This window comes from Spermophilus citellus (assembly GCF_964194105.1).
Source record: "Spermophilus citellus genome assembly, chromosome: 16".
NCBI lineage: Eukaryota > Metazoa > Chordata > Mammalia > Rodentia > Sciuridae > Spermophilus > Spermophilus citellus.
The window spans coordinates 40,070,360-40,092,524 of record NC_138196.1 but is presented as its reverse complement, the minus strand read 5'-3'; the positions used below and the strand labels follow the sequence as shown (position 1 = coordinate 40,092,524).

Genomic DNA, 22,165 nt, shown 5'->3' with positions numbered 1-22,165 from the left:
AGTCAGGCAATTTGATTATGCTTTGACTCGGCTGTTCACACAGTAATCACACCATGTTGTCTCTGGGCCTAAGAGTCAATATTTTGGCTTTGCTACCTGAGGGGTATACTGTACTTACTGATCCACAAGGCAGTTGTCAGATATTCAGTCTCTCTAGGTATTCTCATTTACATTCACCAATGCCTCAGTTAAGTCTTTGATGATCCCACCACGCTGAGAATAATTGTCCTGAGATATTTATGGTAATCCCTCCAAAGACCTGAAGGAAGCTAACTTCAAGGGGCAGTTAGAAGAATATTAGATCTCTTCCCCTAAAGAGCTCTGAGTCATGAAAAAGACCTACACTTAAAATAGATCAACATACAATGTGCAATAGTAAAAGTGTTTACAACCCATTATTGAAGAACAACAGGTAAACTAAAGCCAGTCTTAGAGGATAGGAGGCAGAATGGAAAAAGATCAAGGAGAGTCAGCGAGAAACTTCTTTGAAACTATAGGAACACCCCTAACTGGTTAAAACTCCAGCAACCTTATCCTATTTAAAAAAAAAAAAAAAAATTCTACTAAACTCTTATGTGAATAAAACTGCAAAGCTTGTCTTTAGTTCTCTTTCATCATTCCTTTCTCCTTTTGATGCACTCCCAAACAGGTACATCAAGATCCCACTAAGGTGCCTCAGTGTCCCTTGGCAGCTACCCTTATTTGGGGATTGATGAGACTTGGTTGTACTGTCTTCTATACTCTGGGAGTCTTAGATTTGGGGAGGTGATTCTCAGATGTTTCCACAAATGATAAGGAAGTGTATATACATTCAATAGATGGAAGAGGAACACTGAGGTCTCTCTCTTTTCCTACCTTCCCTTTAGGCATCCTCTCAAAGAATCTGAAAGGACACCCCCAGGAGTCCCCAGCAGTTGGAAAGCCATCAGTTAATCCAATCCATTTATATTCATTTTTTATTTTCTTAAGATCCCACTGACCTCTAATAATATGTTCAAAAACATATAGCATTTTAAGAATATCTAATGTAATATTCAGACCATTATCACAGGTCCAATCCATACCAGCTTTTGATTAACATTTTGTTTTACATTATTCCACAAGTAAAACATACTTAATGTAAGATTATCAACTCCTATAGCAAATAATAAACTAAAACCCCAATAATAATAAGCCAACAGAGAAAAAGGTAATATACTGAATTCTCTTTTTTCCATATTATTCTACTAAGGAGATATGAGGTAAGGATACCTCAAGAAAATGGGGTAAGGCTGCCCCCATGTTTCCTTTGAAAGAAATTAAAATTCCTAATAAGCTTTACAGATGAAGAAAGGGTAGTTCTACTTAAATACCTTTGGTAACTACCCTTTAGGTCACACTTCTCAATAAGGACTGGTTGGTTGGTTTTAAATTGGTTCCTAAAATTAAACAGTGAAACACTCAGGGTACAAAGTTTAATTAAAGAGTAATCTCTGATGGGTTGGGAAGCTTGGAGATTATATTCTTTTAAGAATTACTTTTTTAGCAAGAGACTTCCATATTATTTCTAACTTACTTTTTGAAAACATTTACTAAATGACTAGTACCTAAGGTTTGACTAACATGAACTTCTTATGTAGGGAGACAACTTCTGCACAAACTCTATTCCTCTGGGAAAAAGGGGGAAAAAAGGTCATGCCAATTTGTACCAAGGCCAGTAGAAAGAATGAGAACAATACCTCTTGTTTGTTTTTATTTATTATATCATATTAAGGTAAGACTGAAACAGACTATTAACAATATTTGAGATTCCACAGAGAACTGCATGCTTTTGCTATTAGAACACCTTTCTTGAAGTATCTGAACTTTACCTCTTGGGAACTGAAGAAATACAAAAACTTCAAGCATTTTTGTCAGCACATAATCGTTCACAACAACCTTCTAAGATCCTTATTTTCCACCCTTTCCTATAAAAGATAATTCTCATTTACCATAAGTCCATTAACCACTGAAGGATTCAATGCTTCAGAGCTTAAAAATGATCAAAACCAAAAAATTAGCATTATCAGTAGTCCAAAACTTGGTTTAAATATTTGAAAGACAGAGAACACCAAATAAAGTACAGAATATTATTATTTCTATGAAGTAATGACTCACTGACTAAAACCACAATCAGTTTCTACTGGTTTAATGCCTTCATTATTAATGCTCCTTATAGTATTACAGGTTTTATAAATAAACAACACATTTTCAGCATTCCTTAGCAATCACTTGCAAAAACTGCAATATACACCTGCTTATTATACTAACATACAATACATAAGCATTTTGTCATACTATCATCTCTTAACAGAATACAAAAAGCTATACAGGACAGAACACCACAGAAATTTTGAACATCCCCTTTCCCCAGATGTTAGCAGTAGCATTTTTTTTTTTTTTAAGAGGATGAAAAATCAGAAATTTTGCATCCAGTGTTTGACTTCAATCTTCTACCTTATCGTCTTTTGGTACCACCATATCCTAGAATGAGAAGAGTAAAATTTTGATTAGTTTAAAAAATATATTAAAATTTCCTACAAAATTATAAGAGTAATACATGTTTATTGTTAGCCGATGAATAAGAGAGACATGAAGGAAGGAATGAAAGAGTTGCCTAGTGGAATAGGACCATGCAGGACAGTGTGGCATTTCCCACAGCCCCTCTCCCCATTTTCAAGCCTAATGAATTCACACACGCTTGCTGAGAATAACTTTTGGTTAGAAAACCAAAGATGCATTCTGTGGCAGGTCAACATAGGACAGTTAACACTCAAAGTCTAAGCCAAAAAGGCAGAGAGGTCAACAATGCATAAGCCATTCTCTGGTATCCCTTATAACTCCAAGTCCAGTGATAAGTAGAAGAAATGGGCGGGGCAGAATTTCAAAGGTCAGTTTTACTTAGACATCTGCTTCCCCACTACACCCCTACCTACCATACTAACAGGCTACAATTGACAAGTTTTCCCATTGTGTCCAGATGGGAAAGTCTCTTAATTTTTTTTCAGGTTGTTCGGTAATATTTCATGATTTTCTTCATATTAGTATGTCCCATGTATGTCTAGTGAATAGCTATGATTTTTTTTCCCAGTTTTGTTTCCCATGAGAATGAGCCTTCTTTTATCATGATGTCTAGTCTAGCCATATTTTTATATTTTTTCCCAACCACTAACCCACTTTTTCTCACCAAAAGTAATCACTATTTTTTTTTTCTTTAATAAAAACTGGGTGTCATTATGTTGCCCAGGCTGGCCTTGAACTCCTTGGCCCAAGTAATCCTCCTACTTCAGCCTCCCAAGTAGATGGGATTACAGTCATGTGCCACTGTGCCTGCCTAGAAATCACCACCTTAACATCTAACATTACAAGTTGGTTTTGTTTTGAACATGTACAGATATTATAATCACACTGCATATATTCTTTTATGTCTGGATTCTTTATCCTTGGTAGATCTATCCACATTATTGCATACCACTGCTTACTTGTTTTCATTGTTTCTCAATATTCCAAGGAATAAATACCTCAATTTATCCACCCATTTTACTGCTAACAGATAAATGGGTTGCTTCCAGTTGGAGGCTATTATGAATAGGAACACTATAAACATTCTCGTGTTTATCTGTCAGTGTACAAGTATATGCATTTCTGTTGCTAAATACAGGTTTTGGGCTTTTTTTTTTTTGGCCCTCCCTGTCTGTGGGTTCCTCATTTTCATATTGAAAATATTTTTTAAAAGAATTTGGGATGTAACTCAGAAGTAAAGTGTTTGCCTAACATGTGCAAGGATCTGGATTCAATCCCTGCTGACACGCAAAAATGTATTTTTTGGAAAAAGAATTATATTTGTATTAAAGATATATAGACTTTATTCCTGTCATTATTCCCTAAAAAATAAAATACAACTACTATTGACATAGCATTTACATTATACTAGGTATTATAAGTTATCTAGATATAATTTAGATTATTTGAGAGGATACCTTTATGTTATATACAAATACTACATCAGCTTTATATACGGGACTGGACCAGGCTAGGGATGTGGCTCAATGGTAGTCAGCTTGCCATTGTGTGCCTGTTTTCAATCCATAGCACCTATAGATTTTTATATCACTGGGGGAGGGGGTCCTGGAACCATCTCTTATAATATGGAAGCACAACCATATCTGAGAGTGAAACTGCTAGGTCCTAGGTATGCTTAGGTTCAACTATAGTAGGTAACACCTCTTTTCAAAGTGACTATCAATTTATAGTCAAACCAGCACTATAAGAATTTCATTCTCAAATTTTTTAAAATGCTTAAATATATATTTCCTATCAATTTCAAGAATTAATAATTGTTCAACAGCTGAGGAATCTGTAGAAAAAGACAAATCTAATCCACAGCAATTGACAACTGCCTCATTATCCACCACCTCTCATGTTCCACTGACTAGTTGGATGTTTAATTCCAAATAGTTACTACTTGGTTTTTGCTTTTTACAAAATATATTTTCTTTTTTTTTTTTTTTTTATATTTATTTTTTATTTTTTTTTGGCGGACACAACATCTTTGTTTGTATGTGGTGCTGAGGATCGAACCCGGGCCGCACGCATGCCAGGCGAGCGCGCTACCACTTGAGCCACATCCCCAGCCCACAAAATATATTTTCTACCCTTTGAAGTAAACATATATTGTGGGAGACCAACATCTCCCTTGCTGGGTGATGTGGCATCAGGCACCCATGCTGCTAGACTGCCATACTCTTCTAGGATTCCAGTGACTGTGTCTTCCTACAGCCCCATAGGTGGAGCTATGCTCACCTGTTCCTTTGTAATATTACCCCTTGCCCTGTTTAGGATAGAATGTTCCATGGAAGTGCCTTTGTGTGTCCCTTGTCTCACCGTGCCTTTGGGTGTGGCCTACCCAGATGTCAGTCAACCTGCTGACAGTGGACATCATGAAGATAGACTCAGCCCCCTGAAACCTGACCCCTTGCGTCATTTGAATAGCTTCTCCTCAATAAAAAGGGTCAGTGCGTGCTCTCTCTTTCTGCAGACCCTTAAGGGACCCCAAAGAAAAGATACTTGTATAGTTATTTTAACTTGTAGAGTTATTTTGCGCAGCCCAGTTAGCCCAGTTCAACTGGAGTAACCCGTTACTGAGCTTTTTAATGGCAAGAACGGAAACCCAGCATCATATTATTGACAATTACCAAAAGTATGACTCAATATGTTTTTTGAAGCTGAGCACTGTGGTGCACACCTGTAATCTCAGCACCCAGGAGGCTTAAGGCAGGAAGATGGCCCAAGCTCAGGAGTTTGAGACCAGCCCAAGCAAGAGTACATAGCATAAATCTCTGTCAATTATGTTATTAATGTTTTTGGTGGGTATACCACATAAAATCATGATTGCTAAATATAGTCATCATCTTAAGTCCCTAAACTACTACTATACTTTCCTGCTACATGATAGGAACATCTATATTTCTGCTCTTACCTGTTGCTGTTCTGGTTTTCGTTTCTGCGTTTGAACATGCTGAGTAGTTCCCTGAGCCTCCATGAAGTGGTGAGTAAGCACGACTATTCCAGGTGCTAGAGTACGGAGGGTAAGATGGGTAGTACCATGAGTTTGAAAAAGGTGTTGCTGCTCTTTAAAGACATAAAAATAGGTTAGGCATCCTTCTTGGAACTACAATTTTTAGTAACCTTCCTGTTCCTAAATCATCAGAAGAAAATATCTCTATCAAATGATTTTTCCTGAATGTTCTGGCACATGAGGGTTAACATGAAATAAATCACTTTATATTTCTGTCATTGTTATGGTCATTGCCATGTAGAAACAAAAGCACTGCAGAATCTAGCCCCCGGCTTTTTCAGCCTTGAGTCTCCTTCTCCTACCTAAGCAGTCTGTTCCTTCCCCAAATATTGTGCTCTTTTCTGCCTTCTCATTTACTCAGATGTCAAGAAACAATCTTTTCTATCTTGTGATATATATAAAGATAACATGAAAAAAACAATGAAGGAAAATAACATACAATATTGATCAAAACATATATAGTAAACTTCACCAAAGAATCTGATTTAATAGGGTCTTATCACCATAATTTATTTTCCTTAACAGAGCCAAATGCAGTCAAATTAAAAGCAAATCAAAGAAGCCTCAAAGGAAAAGTTAAACTAAAGGATAAATGAGATCAAAGCAATACCTACCTATTGCTGCCAAACAAATATCCTAATATTCCTCCAGTTCCCAGGCCAGTCCAGAATCCTGGTCCTGAATTTTCATATCCTTGTGGTCCTGAAAAAGCATTCCCAAAATCAGAAGCTGTACCATGGCCAGTATTGTGTGGTCCTTAAAATAAGAACAATTTACTAAATTCTGTATCATCACTTAAATGTAACATAACCTAAAAAAACTAACATGACATTTCAAGTATTCCATCTGTACTGTTACTACTATACTTAGGCCTCAATTTAGAAACAAGTTGTATTCAAAAAGGCTATTTGTAAAAATATTGCTTTATAACCAAGTAACACATTTTCAATAGACAAGAGAAAGAGGATTGGGGTGTGGTGACGCACACCTGTAATCACAGTGGCTCAGGAGACTGAGACAGGAGGATCGAGTTCAAAGCCAGCCTCAGCAATGGTGAGGCACTAAGCAACTCAGTGAGACTCTGTCTCTACAAAACAGGGCTAGGAATGTGGCTCAGTGGCCGAGTGCCTCTGAGTTCAATCTCTAGTACTCCCTCACCCCGCAAAAAGAAGACAGTAAGAGGGATGTATTTGGGGGCTTAAAGGAGGGTCTTCTTGTAGAATTACGTCTGCCTGGCTCCAGATAAGTTACTAGAAGATGATCCCATTTTTCTAAGTTATTTCCCTTCTGTACTGAGAATGTCCCTTAAGAGGTCCAGGTGAGAGATACATCTGAGTCTGTAATGTAGGAAATCAGCTAGTTATTTATTTGTACCAGTTGGGAAGTAAGATCTTTAAGAGGTCAAAAAAGTATCTTCTGCTCAGACAAAGCTTTTTAAAAATCAGTGTATAATAAACATATAGGAAAGCATGCTAATCTTCTGTGTACATATGGCACAATAAATTGTACATATGTATACATCCACATAACCACCCTTAATAAACCAATTCTGACACCCTACAAGGCTCTTTGACAATTCCCAATAGATACTATCTATATCTGACTTCTGCACCATGTTTTAATTTTATCTATTCCTGAACTTTTTCAAACAGGATCTCATAAGGATGTATAATACTCGCTTGTGTTTGACATATAATCATGTTTATAAGAGTCAACCCTACTGATGCATAGATCAGTAATTTTTTATCTCATATAGTATGACCCTGTGTGAAAAACTCAGTCTACCCCACTCTAATTTCTATTTTCTGGTTTTAGCTGTTATGAATAAAAACGCTATCAACATTCTTGTGCATTTGTTTGTGTACATATGCCTTCACTTTTCTTAATGAAGTTAACGAGGAATAGAAATTATGGTAATTGGATAGGTATATGTTTAGTTTTAGTAGATACTGACAGATTTCCAAACTGTTTTACCTCCTGACTCCTAAAAACAAAAGTATAAAAGTTTCATCCCATAGTGGTGACATGCACCTACTTGGGAGGCTGAGGCAGGAAGATCACAAGTTCAAAGCCATTCTGGATAATACCTTCCAAGTAGCTGAGATTATAGATGTATACCACTGAGCCTGTCTGCAACTTTAGCAAGACTGTGTCACAAAATAAAGTTTTAAAAGGATGAGAATGTAGTTCGCTGGTAGAACACTTGCCTAGCATGCTCCAGGCCCTGGCTCAGTACTAAAAATGACAGGAAAGGAGAAAAAAAAAAAGGATAAATGTGGGAAGCCATTCTGACACGTGATTGGGTGACTCCCGTTAAGGGCCTGAGGCGCTTTGGCTCTGTAGAAGCTTTCCGGACCCTTTCCTGATGAGAGAGCCCATCCGTGTGGGGGTGTGCCTGACCACTGACCCCGGGGACCCAATCACTGACCCTGACCTTGGAGTGCAGCCCCCCCTCAACCTTCATTGGATGGAATTCTCCCCTGAATCTCTTGTTCCCCAATAAAGGGCTACTCCCAGGCGTGTTCGCTCTCTCTCTCTCCTGCTAGCCCTGAGTAATCCTCGCTGCCCTGCTGGGCGGCTAGAGGTGGGAACCAGAGAGGTGAGCCGTCTTGGACCTAGCAATATAAATAAGGTAACTGGTCTGTGTGTTTTATTTCGATCTCTTCTAACTAACTTTATGCCTAGAACCTCATTAATGAAACCACTGCGCAGGCCGCGTGGTAGAGATAAAAGGTTCAGTCACCCTCTCTCTTTACCAATTCTTAGTACTCCTTTTAAGACTTGCCATTATGGCAGTTAATTGGTAGTTAAAAATCATCTCACTGTGGTTTTATTATGCATTTCCCTATAGACTAATCACACTGAGCATATGCATGTTATATTGGCCATTTGAAATATCCTCTTTTATTAAACAGTAGTTCAAGTCCTCTGTCAATTTTGAAAATGGGGTTGTTTTTTCCCAGATTTGTGGAAGTTCTTCAAATATAAGTATTTTTATTTTTTTGTAGTTGTAGATGGACAGCATGCCTTTATTTGTTTCATTTTTATGTTATGCTAAGGATCAAACCCAGTGCCTCACACAAGCTAGGCAAGCACTCTGCCATTGAGATACCACCTTAACCTGAAGAGATACAAATTTAATAGGGATGAAGCCTTTAGTGGACAAGTTCCTAAAAGATGGAATCAGTTGGCTTTGCCAAATACCCTGCAAGACCCTACCCTGCCTGTTCACATAAGAAATTTAAAAATAAAACTGATGAATTCTAATTTTGGCAAGATCTAAGATCTAAAAATAACACTGTTTCAGATATTCATCCTATAGTAACTAATCCATACACCTTACTAATGGCAATGCCAGGTAACTATGGCTAGTTCAAAGTACCAAATTTAAGAGATGAGTTCTTTTCCATACCTCTGATAAGGATTTCATTCATATATTATAGACATAAGTCTTTTGTTGGAAATGTTTTACAAACACTCTCTCCCCATGTGTGGCTTGCTGCCTTTTTACTCTCTTCATAGTATTTTTTTTTTTTTTTCTTTTGCAGGGGGTGTACCAGGGATTGAACTCAGGTGCACTCAAACACTGAGCCACACCCCCGGCCAATTTTTGTATTTTATTAGAGACAGGGTCTCATTGAGTTGCTTAGTGCCTCACCATTGCTGAAGCTTGCTCTGAACTCTCAATCCTCCTGTCTCAGCCTCCTGAGCTGCTGAGATTCAGGCATGTGCAACCATACCTGGCTCACAGTGTTTTTTGATGAACCAGTGTTCTTAATTTACATAAGACTTATTCATCCATCTTTACTTTTATGGCTAGTACTTTTTGTGTTCTGTTTAAGAAATCTTTGCCTATCCTAACATCATGGAAAAATTCTTCTGTTTTATTCTGGTAACTTATTTTACCTTTTATGTTGAGATCTATAATACTTAATGAATTTATTTTTTGTGTACAGTATGAGATAGGAGTCATTGTAAATGTCCATTGTCAAAGCTGATTAAATTTAACCAGGCATCCTTAAAATAATATTCACAATATAATCTTATAGAGAAATAGAACAGAGGCAGTTAAAGCAGTTGAAAGTGAAAAAATGAGAAGACAAATCTACTTTGCTTTCCCAATGTGACCATTTTCTGTTTTAGTAACAAGCAAAGGATTCACTACTTCAGATCCTCCCTATTTACTGCCCTCAGAGAGGAAAACATACCTGTGAACTCTGACTTAAAGCCTGGGGGAGAGGGTCCTGCTGAGTTGGTGAACCGCTGGTAATGCTGGGAATATGGAGGATACTCAGAATATGGTGGCGGAGAATACTGACCATCACTCAGGAACAACTTATAAATTACAAAGGCAATAGTAAGCAGCACGGCAATGGTAACCAATCCACCAACGCCACAGGAATCTGCAGAGTACAACTTATAATAATAATCAGAGAAAGAGAAGCCAGGGTGTTTTCCAGACTCTTTCAATTTTTGCAGACCAATTTCTGTATAATCTAAGTGATACTCCAAGCCACAGGAACCTCTTAGTACATACTGGTCTTCAGAGGACTCATAGCCCTCACAGCTCACCACAGTTTTTCCAAATTTGTATGCAACATCTAAATCAGTTTTACATTCCCACTGTGAAAAGAAAACAGAAATAAGTTACTAGCACCAAAAGATTCCTTTTCATTTAATATATACTATTTGGCCTATACTAATCTATCATAAAATCTACAAAATGAAGCAAAGGAATAATCAACTAAAGAAATTCAGGACAATTTCTTTGGTGGAGAAAACCAAACTGGGGGCTTCAAAAAGATATTAGTGCTCTACCTCTTAAGCTGGGTAGTGGGCATATAAGTGTTCTACCTTACCATCATTGTTTTTGTTTTTCATAGTACTGGGGACTGAAACCCAGGACCTCACCCATGCTAGGCAAGCATTCTGTCACACCCTAGTCCCAATCTTTATTCCTTTCATGTAAGTTATATAATCATTTCTATTAAATACTATAATTTAGGGCTGGGGTTGTAGCTCAGCAATAGAACACTCGCCTAGCTCGGGTGAGGCCCTGAGTTCAATCCCCAGCAACACATAAAAATAAATAAATAAAATAAAGACAATATTTTTTTAAATGCCATAAATAAATAAATGCTATAATTTATAAAATTCAAACAAATTTCAAAATGTTAACTTTTGCCATTGTTGTTTAAGATACTTTTTTTTTTTCAAACAGAGATTTTAAAGATATTAAGGCTCAAAACTCAGCATCATATATGAAGATCTGATAGCCACATATAGCATTTGGATATGTTTTACTACTTTCTGAGAAACAAAACTTTCTACACAAATTTTATAAAATCAAGGACTAACTTTTCCAGGGTCCAATCCTATGTAATTCTGATAGGTTAAAAAAAATTATACACACACACACACACACACACATATATATATATATATATATATATATATATATATGGAAAAATCATCCAAGTTAGCCTCAAAAATTTCCACCTTAAAAATAAAAGCTCCAGTTTAAATTTCTATATTTTTTGCTAAATAGATAACACATTTCTTTAACAATATTTAAAGATACAAGCTAAAGTAGATTAATCAGTTCTATTGCCTTTGCTAAATTTTGTACAAGTTATATTTCTCTCTCAAAGTTCAGAAACACTATTTTATTTTTTAATAACAGCTTGATTTGGGGCTGGGGTTGTGGCACAGAGGAAAAGTGCTCCCCTAGCATGCGTGACTTGAGGCTCTGGGTTCAATCCTCAGCACCAAAAAACTAAATAAAGGTATTGTGTCCACTTACAACTAAAGAATAAATGTTTGTTTAAAAAAAAAAAAAAAAAAACAGCTTTAGAAACAATTTACCTACCATCCAATTCACACATTTCACTGGTTTTAAGTATACTCACATAGTTAAACAATTATAACCAAAACTAACTTCAAAGTATTTTCATCATCCTCAAAGAAATCTCAAACCCATTAGTAACACTGCCCATTTTCCCTCAAACCTTTCTACCCTATTACCAATCCTTTTTGTGTTTATATTGATTTCTTTACTGAGGACATTTCATATAAATGGAATCATACTATGTGGGTCGTTGTGACTGGCTTCTTTCACTTAGTATTAACATTTTTAAAGTTCATTCATTTTGCAGCATGTATTAGTACTTGCTAAAAATTCTGAAAAATAGTCCTCTGTATGGATATACCACATCATATTAGTGATGAAAGCATCAAAAATGGACATTTGGATTATTTCTAGACTTTTTAGTTATTTAACTGACATTGCTGTAAACATTTATGTAAAGCTTTTATGGGGAAATATCTTCTTTTTTTTTAATATTTATTTTTTAGTTGTAGGTGGATACAATACCTTTATTTCAGTTTTATGTGGTGCTGAGGATTGAACCCAGGACCTCAAATGTGCTAGGCACTCTACTACTGAGCTACAACCCCAGCCTGGGAAATATCTTTTCAATTCTCTTGAATATATACATAGAAAGAGAAAGACTAGGGCATGTGATAATTCTACTTTAAGAAAATTCCAGATAGTTTTTCAAAGCAGGTGCACTGTTTTACATGCCCAAGAGTAATGTATGAGGGTCTCCACATCCTCACCAACACTTGTATCTATCTTTTTCATTCTAGCCTTCACACTTCTTATTGAATATGAAGTGGTATCTTTTTTTTTTTTTTTTCCCCTCCTATAGTACTGGGGATTGAACTCAGGGCCTTGTGCATGCAAGGCAAGCACTCTACCAACTAAGCCACATGCCCAGTCCCAAGTGGTATCTTATTGCAGTTTTGATCAGCATTTCTCTAATGGCTTTTGATGGTAGACATTTTTCATGTGTTTATTGGTCATTTGCATATATCCTTTAAAGAAATATTGTCACTTGCATTGTGAGAGTTCTTCATATATGCTAGATACAAGTCTCTCATCAGATATGATTTGCAAAGCTTCCTCCCATTCTGCAGGCTGTCTTTTTCACTTTTCTTGATGGTTTCTTTGAAGCCCAGAAGTTTTTAATTTGGATACTATTCAGTTTTTCTTTTTGTTACTATTTTTACTACCCTATTTTATTTTTGAATAATTTTATTTGGAGAAAGATCTATATGATTTCTGACGTAAGTTAATAAAAAAAGCAAAATCTATTTTGGTATTTCATATTAACTGCCATTTCCTTAAAAGGTATGTACTTCCTACATATTGAAAGTAACTTCTAAATACTATATTTAAATTTAAGCTCCTGCTACTAAACACAAGCTAACGTATGATGTGTTCCATGTTTCTTTGCTGGTGCTATTCCTTTCTCTCTCTCCATCTCTAAAAATTTTATTTCCTAACAGCATATATATACTCCCCCCATTAAGTTTTCCTCAAAGACTGCAGCCAGACACAACTTCACACTCTGTTGGTATGTGCATATAATTCAGTATATTATCTTTTCTACTAGAAAGAGAATTTCTTTATTCTATCCTACTCATTTTATATACAACACATTTAATACATAAAAGTAATTTAGAAGTGTAATGCCTGCTTTAATATGAAGATTCCATGATATGATGTATTAATACTGGAAAAATATGTTGTGAAATAAATATCACCCAGCAAACATGAACTTTCTTCCTGAATTCATAAGCCATGTATAAGGCTTTATCAAATAAGAATATTATTGTATTGGAAGGGGAAATCATCAACACAAGATTCTTATCTAGAGACTAGTCATGTTAATCCTTTTTGTAAACATGCAGAAAACAAAATAGAAATATTTAAGTAGTGATTTAAAGTGAATTCATTTAATAAAGTCTATTCCATCTTTAAAACATACTAAGTTTTAGAACTTAGCTCTACCCTATGTACAAAATACCAACTTCCCAAAGGCAATAACTAAACAAACCTCCTAATGCTTCTGTTCACAAGAAACTATCTTCGGTTCTAAAGCAGTTTTAAAATAAGTATTTGAAGCTAGTGGTGGTGGCGCACACCTGTAATCCCAGCCGCACAGAAGGCTGAGATGGGAGGATCGAGTTCAAAGGCAGCTCAGTAAAAAGTGAGGTGCTAAACTCAATGAGACCCTGCCTCTAAATAAAATATAAAAAATAGGACAGGGGATGTGGCTCAGTGGTCGAGTGTCCCTTGAGTTCAATCCCCAGTACCTCCCAAAATAAATAAATAAGTGTTTGAAGAACAACAAGGACACATGTACCCTACCTAGTATTTTAAATTTATTACTCCTGATCACCTTAATTTTATTTCTTAAGGGTAGGTTCATAATCTTTGAGAAATGACAGGAAAATGACAACTAGAAGTATACATGAGGTAAAATGTTAGAAGGAAGTCACTTACAAAAATTACAATGAACATTATTTCCAAGCTTTAAAATCAGTTCATTTTTTGAAGAATGTTTGTTCCAGATGAATAATAAATGATTTATTTATATATTTTACAATGACCTGAAATTTTCCATACGTGCTTCCTCAAAATATTAATGTCCCAATAAACAGTTCATTGAATAAAAATTTCATTTTAACTGCCATTGATTTTGCGGCTATTACCTGTACATCATAACCATCCCAGCCTTTGTTCTGACACTGTATGACTTTTGGGGTATAAGAATCACAACCAGCTGTGCCTCCAACACATTTCAACTGTGGGATTGGATCCAGTCTACGGGAGGTGGTATAGCGGTCATAGTGGAGGGTAAGTGCTTTTACATCTCGCAACAACATTCTGTCTGAAATAATAAGAACACAGATGAACACAGAATAAATGTCTTGTCAACCATAGAAATTGATTCATCCTAATGAAACTTTTGCCATGCGGAACTGTTCCAAAAGTAAAAGTGCCTTTTGAGAATGACTAAAGAGAGGATGAAGCAGGTTTTTTTTTTTCAATATATTGTTGTCAATGGACCTTTATTTTATTTATTTATATGCAGTGCTGAAAATCAAACCCAGTGCCTCACACATGCTAAGCAAGTGCCCTACCAAGCCATAGCTCCAGCCTCATGAAGCAGTTTCTTAAAGCCATCCTAATAACATTCAGGCCTTACACTCAAAATTCAAGATAGCCACATCTTTTAGATCTCCCTTCAATCCAGAAAGGTACTTATGTAAGTTTTACCAAACTTTTGCTAACTCATAAGAACATCTTAGGAAGTGGATTCCTGAAAGAAACAGGGTTTCAGAAAGAAAGAACACAGAAATAAGTGTGACAAACTCAGGGATATAACTCAAGAAAAGATCTCACTCTGAAGGATATAAGATGTCACACTCAAAGAAACCAATAAATACCTAGGCCTGAAAATAAAGGACATAGAGGCACACAAACAGTAAATTGTAGAATAATAAAGACTTACAAATTACCAAAAGTGAGAAGAACAGGACACACACACACACACACACACACACACACACACACATTAAAAGCTTCAGATAGTATCCCAACAGGATTGACAAAGAAAATGGAGAACTGTTTCCTTTCATAATTATAAAGGAAAGAGTTTGGTTGAGTATAAAATTTTAGGTTGTCACAGAAGCCAATAAATAGAATATGCTTTCAAGCTTCTGAAAAGTTTCAAAATATTACCTTACTGATATATTCATTTTCAGTAAAATACTTAAAAATTATTCATCAGCAAATGAAGAAAAAGACATGAAAACCAGAGGAGTAAAGAAAAAATAACAGTATACAAAAAGACAAAAGAAATTCCTAGAAGAATTGATGAATGAAGATCCCAGATGAAAAGCCATGTATCAGTCAGAGACCACATTGAGAGAGCATTGCTCAAAAGAAAGACACAAGAGCCGCCAGCATTAAGATGCCTGCTGCTAACATACCATCTCTTTGGTTCATCTGGACAGAATGTCCAGGGGAACCTGACTTTGAATTTTATCTGTTATTTGGCTTGTCTCAATCTTCAGATGATGAAATTCCTCTTCTTTCTTCCAGTACCTGTGATAAGCTGAGGACATAAATGTCATCAAAGAGAAAGCAGCATTCTAGGTTTATCTATTGCTGAATACTACAGACAGATCATGCTAAGCTTAGAAGTTAGAGCAATCTACTCCTCATCTGGCCATATTTCTACAAATGTTTACGACCTGATACAGCAGAGCCCTAGGCATAGTTAGGTGACCTAACTATAGCGAGCACTATGTTACCCATGATTTTCTTCAATGACTTCCCCAGAAAGGATTCTTTAAGTCTCAAGAAATCTAAAACCAGAGACCTTCTTTATACTTCTAGGAAAAGAGATAGTCAGGTTTTCAAAACCTGTATAGCTTTACCACATGCATGAAAAACTAGTGAGAGGAAATTATTCATTCAAATAATCATGGTAGTGGTTACCTTTGAGAAGATGTGCTTAGAAAGGAGTTTCTCTTCTTTCTCTTAACTGGATGGAGATACACTGATATTCATTTTATTATTATTTTTAAAACTATGTATATGTCTTTATGTATTCATCTATAATTATGCTTCACCAATTATTTAAATGTAAAATACCCTTTTTTGGTACCAGGGGTGCTTAATCACTAGCCACATCCCCAGCCCTTTTATTTTTTATTTTGAGACACAGTCTTGCTAAGTTGCTGAAGCTGGCTCTGAATTTGCAATCCTCTTGCCTCAGCCTACTAAGCAAGCCACTGGGTTCACAGGTGTGCACCACTGCTCCCAGCTTGAATCTTGAATCCTAATCTTCCTCCAACATTTCTGTGATAACCAAAATTAACAGCTTAATAAGTACCTTTCTTTATTCTTTTTATTCCTCACTCAAACAGATACAAATACAGGGACTATTTTGATTCTTGTCAGTTTACTTTCATAAAAACTGAATATGGAATGGATATCACTCTAAAACTTTTTACTTAATCATATATCATGGACATTCTTTTAAGTCAACAGATACAAATCTCACTTATATTTTACCTAAAATGAACTTATTGAATTCCACTAAGGTTGATAGACCACATTCACCCATTAAGAGATTTATAGGCTAAGATTTATAGGCCACATTGTCTCACCAAAATATAATAAAACTAAGTTGGACATGTTAGAACATGACTGTAATCCTAGCAACATGGGAAGCTGAGGCAAAAGGACTGACTGCAAGTTCAAAGTCAGTCTTGGCAACTTAGCCAGATCTTGCCTCAAATATAAAAATCAAAAAGGGCTGGATGTGCCTCAGTGGTAGAGTCTCCTGGATTCAAAAGGAAGGAAGGAAGGTAGGGAAGGAGGGAAGGAGGGAGATGAAGGAAGAAGGACGAAAGGAGGATGGAAGGGAGGAAGGAAGGAAGGAAAACTACTAGCCAGGCACAGTGGTGCACCCTTGGAATCCTAGCTCCTCGGGAGGCCAAGGTAGGAGGATTACCAAGTTTGAGGCCAGCCTGGACAACTCAGAAAGAACCTGCCTCAAAATTTAAAATATTGAAAAGAGTGAAGATGTAGGTTATTGGTAGATGTCTTGCCTAGCATACATGAAGTGTGACTTAATATATTAAGATGTTGGTATCAACCTTGAGATTTATTGGATTCAATTCCCAGCAGTACAAAAAAAATGTTTTTAAATCTCTCTCTTTCCTACCTCTTTTTATACACACCACACACACACACACACACACACACACAAACACATATATACACATGCAAATACATATACACTTAAAACTAGAAAGAAAATCATATATTAAGTTATTTGTATATATTAAGATAATATAAGGCTTCAAATAATTTAATTGGAAAATAAAAAATAGCCTTTCTATCAGATTGACATCAAAACAAATTTAGAATTGGGCTTGCAAATTCAAATGCCAGCCAAATGGTTAAAATACATGAAAGGCCTGACTAAAGTTGGTTGAATGAAATATGCAGGAAGTAGTAGGGCTGTAGTAAATGGAGAATTCAAATCCCGTCTAAAGGCATTCAGGTTTCAAAAATGTTAATTCAATTCAGTTCAACTAAATAAACCTATATGCATTAGGTTTTAATATGAAAAGTTTTTTTTTTTTAAATCTATGGGGCACAAAGGAATATTTACTACCTAGACGTTTTTACTTTTTTTGTGTTTTTTTTTTTAATGGTAGTAGGAATAGAATTCAGAGGTGCTCTACCACTGAGCTACATCAATTATTATTATTATTATTATTGAAACAGAGTCTCACTAAATTGTTTCAGCTGGCCTTGAATTTGTAATCTTCCTGCCTCAGCCTCCCAAACTGCTGGGGTTACAGGCATGTGCCACCACAACTCGCTGTTGGTACTGTTTTTAAGTTGGACATAATGAATTAATTATTCATGCTAAGAAAATTGAAAAAACAATGGGCTTAGAGGAGTAGAGCTCAGTAGTAAAATTGCTACTTAGTGTGCACAAGGATCTGGGTTTACATTCTCAGTACCAAAGAAAAAAGGAAAGAAAAATCTTAGAACACATAAGTTAAAATAAAATGAGAAGAAAAAAATCTTAGAATTTTAAAAAAGAAAAAAAAATAATAATAAAACAAGAAAATCATTCTTTATAAAGTAAGTTAGCAAAAACCATTATGCAAAGAACTAGAAACATTTCTTAGACATAAAAAGTGAAAGGAATAAATGGAAAATTGTATGATATATATACCAAGTAGGAATATCACATAGAAACTACCGATGTTCTCCACATTAATCTGTATAATCAATGAAATCCTGATCAAAATACCAACAGAATACTTCATTGAATCATAATAGATCCTAAAATTTAAATGAAAATATAAACGTAGAAAAACTGCTAATATTTGAAGGAAATAGTAACAAAGGAAAAAAATTTAGGCTATATGTAGCAAAACAGTTAATTCTACAGTAAATAATACAGCACTGGCATGGAATTAGAAAAATAGATCAATGAAATGGAATCAATTACTGAGAAACATAATCATAGTACAGGAAAATTCTGTATATGACTAAGGTGACATTTCGATTCAGAGAAAGGGATGGGGATGTAGCTCAGTGGTAGAGGGCTTGACTTGCATGTGCAAGGTCCTGGGTTCAATTCCTAGTACCCCCCCAAACAAACAAAATAATCAATTCAGAGAATAAAAAGAACAAATTTGTGAGTAAATAGTATTAGGACAATAGACTATTCACAGGCAAAGGCAGTTAAATCCTATCTTACACTATGTACCAAATTAATTTTTGCCTGGCACAGTGGCACATACCTGTAATCACAGCAACTTTCAGTGACTCAGGAGGCTGAGACAAGAGGATATCAAGTTCAAAGCCAGCCTCAGCAAAAGCAAGGTACTAAGCAACTTGGTGAGACCCTGTCTCTAAATACAATACAAAATAGGGCTAGGGATATGGCTCAGTGGTCAAGTGCCCGAGTTCAATCCCTGGTACCAATCATCATCATCATCATCATCTTTCATCATCATCATCATCTTTAATGATCAAAAACTTCCCAAAGAATACTGAGCTAAACAGTCATCACCAACTTACTATTTGACTTTGGTCAAGGCACTATCTGTGTAGAAGTTTTGTCATGCATAAAATTATAATGTTGGGGCCTGGCAGGTTGGGGGCTGGGGATATAGCTCAGTTGGTAGAGTGCTTGCCTTAGATCCAACAAGGCCCTGGGTTCAATCCCCAGCACCACCACCAACAACAACAAGAAATTAAGATGTTGGTATCAACCTTGAGATTTATTGTGAAGCTTAGATATAATTTGCCTAAATTACCTGACAGAGTACTTGATGCACAACAGGTGATCAAGTATGAAAAATACTACTATCTCCTTGCTACCCTGTTTTCCAGAGTAGCCCATATGAGCCTTTAAATTTTTTAAGTCATAAAATCCTTTACTTCACCTTTCTCTCCAGATTTCTGATCATATGTCGTTATTGGTGACTTCTTCCCTAACCCAGTTATATTTTTAAGCCCCCAATTCTGCCTGCATACCCTATCATTCTTCAGTTTTATCACTGTCCATACTATTTTTTGCAGTATGCCATGTGATTTACACACTTATTTGTTTATTCTTACTTCTCAATAGATGTAAATTCCTTAAGGGTAAGCTACTCTGTTTTGTTCACAGCTATATTCGGATCTAGAGGAGTGACTTAAATAGAAGACTAATTTCAAAAAGAATTTTGAAGATTCTTAGGTAATCTTTTTAGGATGGTGCCATTTTATCAGACATACAATTGCTCTATGTTAGCTAAAGACCAAGTAAATGCATCCAAAGTCAAACAAAAAATAAATTAGCCAGTTGCTTTATTAGGATATGATAAGCAGTATACCAATATAGTACCTTCATAAAACAGTTCCTCAAAGTAAACCATGTGAATTAGAAATGAGTTTTACTCTGCAAAATATTTTGGTACTTTTGTTCCAGAACAATAGTCTTATAGTGTAGGTGTCTATACCTACACTTCTCTTTGTGGGCCACCAGGAAGTGGTTCACCATTAATTTAAATGTGATTTTTTTTTTAAGTTACCCTCTTATACTTCCTTTTTTTTTTTTTTTTAAAGAGAGTTCAACTAATCAGATGTCTCATTCCAGGTTTTAAATTATAATTCTGATTAAGTCTCTCATTTTTATATAACTTTCTAAGAATATATAAGGAAAATATACAGACATTTAAATCTAACTTGACTTTTTATTTATTGGTAATAAAACATCCACATCAAACGGGTGGGGAAGTAAAGGCTTGCAAACAGAACCTTTTCTCTCCTTTCAGCATGCAGAAAGAAAACAAGATCTTACAAAAATAAAACTGTTGCTTAAATTAGAACATGTAGGCAATAGGCAAGTCCAATCATCAAATCACAAATGCAATGTTGCTATGCTTTACACCTGTATTCACCAAAAATATCATTTTTGACTAAGCCACTTTAAAAATTTTAATAACAAAATGATATAAAAAGGCCCTTTGCCAGGCTGAAGCTGTAACTCAGTGGTAAAATGCTTCCCTTACATGTGTGAGGCACTGGGTTCAATCCTCAGCACCACATAAGAATAAAGATACTGTGTGTGTTTATCTACAGCTAAATAAATATATTTTTTAAAAAGGCCCCTTCCCTATGTACCATCGCTGAAAAAAATACATAAAAATATTTTTTAAATCCTTGTATAAAAGCTGGTGTAACAATGAATTTCACTGCACTGGCTAGAATAGCAAGCGGAGTTCTGCTCACAGAAACAGTACAGTCTATGATTCTGTTGTCAAGTGTGTGGTTCTGTCCACTGTGACTCAGGCACTGCTGGTGGCATGACGACTCTGAACTATAGCAACAGGCAGCCATGACAACCGTTTGTGACGACGACATCAGACAGCCTTGAATACAAAGCAAGTCGCGCAGATGAGTGTCGAACTCGCCAATCACTCACAGGTTAGAGTGGTGGTCCAAGACGAAGGTGGCCAAAATTTGGTGTGCACAGAAGGAAAAAAGGGGAAAAGGGAAGATTCTTCCCGTCCCGCCCTCTCCCCAACCGTCCCCACTTGGAAGAGCAAAGAAGACAGCAGGGTACAAAATGATCAGCAGAGAGCAAAGAAATGAGGAATTACGGCAAAACGCTTTAGGAGCGACGAAGTGAAACGGCTGCCCGCAGTGCCTCAGGGCCCCAGCCGAAGACGGCAGGAAAGAGCTAGTGAGGTGCCGAAGGACCCCAACAGCACTCACCAGGGTCGTTCCAGCCCAGGGCACGGCCCGCGATCAGTAGAAGAAAGAACAGGCCCAGGAGCTGGCAGCGCCCGCCCGCTCCCGGCCGCGGGGCCACTGCCATAGCGCTCGGTGAAGATGGCGCGCAGTGGCCAGCCGCCCGTGGGCCCGCAGGGGCTGCGGACACTTGCGCGTCGCTACGCAGCAACTCCTGGCCTTCAGCAACAGGGAAGGTCTAACCGCAGAGCCCCAGCCGCAGCGCAGGTCCCGGCGTCTGTCTGTCTTACGTCATTACCGCTGCGACACGTGGGAGGCCGTGAGTGGCCGCCACCGGCCCCGCCCCTGGGGCTCTACGCGATTGAGGGCAGGGAAGGGGAGGGGCGCAGCACCATGGGCGGCCTAGCGCTCGGTGCCGCAGCATCAAATACATGGGCTGGTGACAGGGCCCATTACTGCTGTTTGGCACCCGGGTCTGGAAGACTCAGTGCAAAGATGCTGCGGTTCCAGAGGTTAAAACCATTGGGACACGAAACCAAAGAAGTCTGGTCATTTTATATACGTATTTCCAAAATCTCAATAACCTTCCTGAGAAATGTTTTATTTAGCTTTGTGTAGTCAGCACGTAGCCTAGCTCTTGGCACATGAATGATGTTCTATTACTGTTTGCTAAATACTGACAATTTCAGAGCTTAGAATCCTTATATTTATTTTCTTGTGCAGGGAAGATGTTAGAATATACAAAGAAGAGGAGAAAATATTGCCTGAATAAAGAACCACCTAGAGAAAACACTCTCTTGAGTTTTGAGGTCTGACAGACCTGGATTTAATTCAGTAAACAAATGTTGAGTGCCTAACATACAACCTGGCACTGTTTGGGCACAGAAGATACAGTCAAGGTCCCTGTACTTCAAGAGCTTACATTGAAGTAGCTTAAG

General features: G+C 36.8%; 1 protein-coding gene across 1 annotated transcript; it reads right to left on the bottom strand.

The window, feature by feature from the left end:
* Positions 1 to 1,715: 1,715 nt before the first annotated feature.
* On the bottom strand, positions 1,716 to 21,525 carry SARAF (store-operated calcium entry associated regulatory factor). The gene is made up of 6 exons (XM_081268933.1): positions 21,252 to 21,525; positions 14,156 to 14,334; positions 9,805 to 10,219; positions 6,211 to 6,298; positions 5,498 to 5,649; positions 1,716 to 2,502 (listed from the first exon to the last, which is right to left on the bottom strand). Exons 1-6 carry the CDS (start codon positions 21,352 to 21,354, stop codon positions 2,477 to 2,479), a joined length of 963 nt encoding a protein of 320 aa, XP_081125059.1. The 5' UTR covers positions 21,355 to 21,525; the 3' UTR covers positions 1,716 to 2,476.
* Between the last annotated feature and the right edge of the window lie 640 nt (positions 21,526 to 22,165).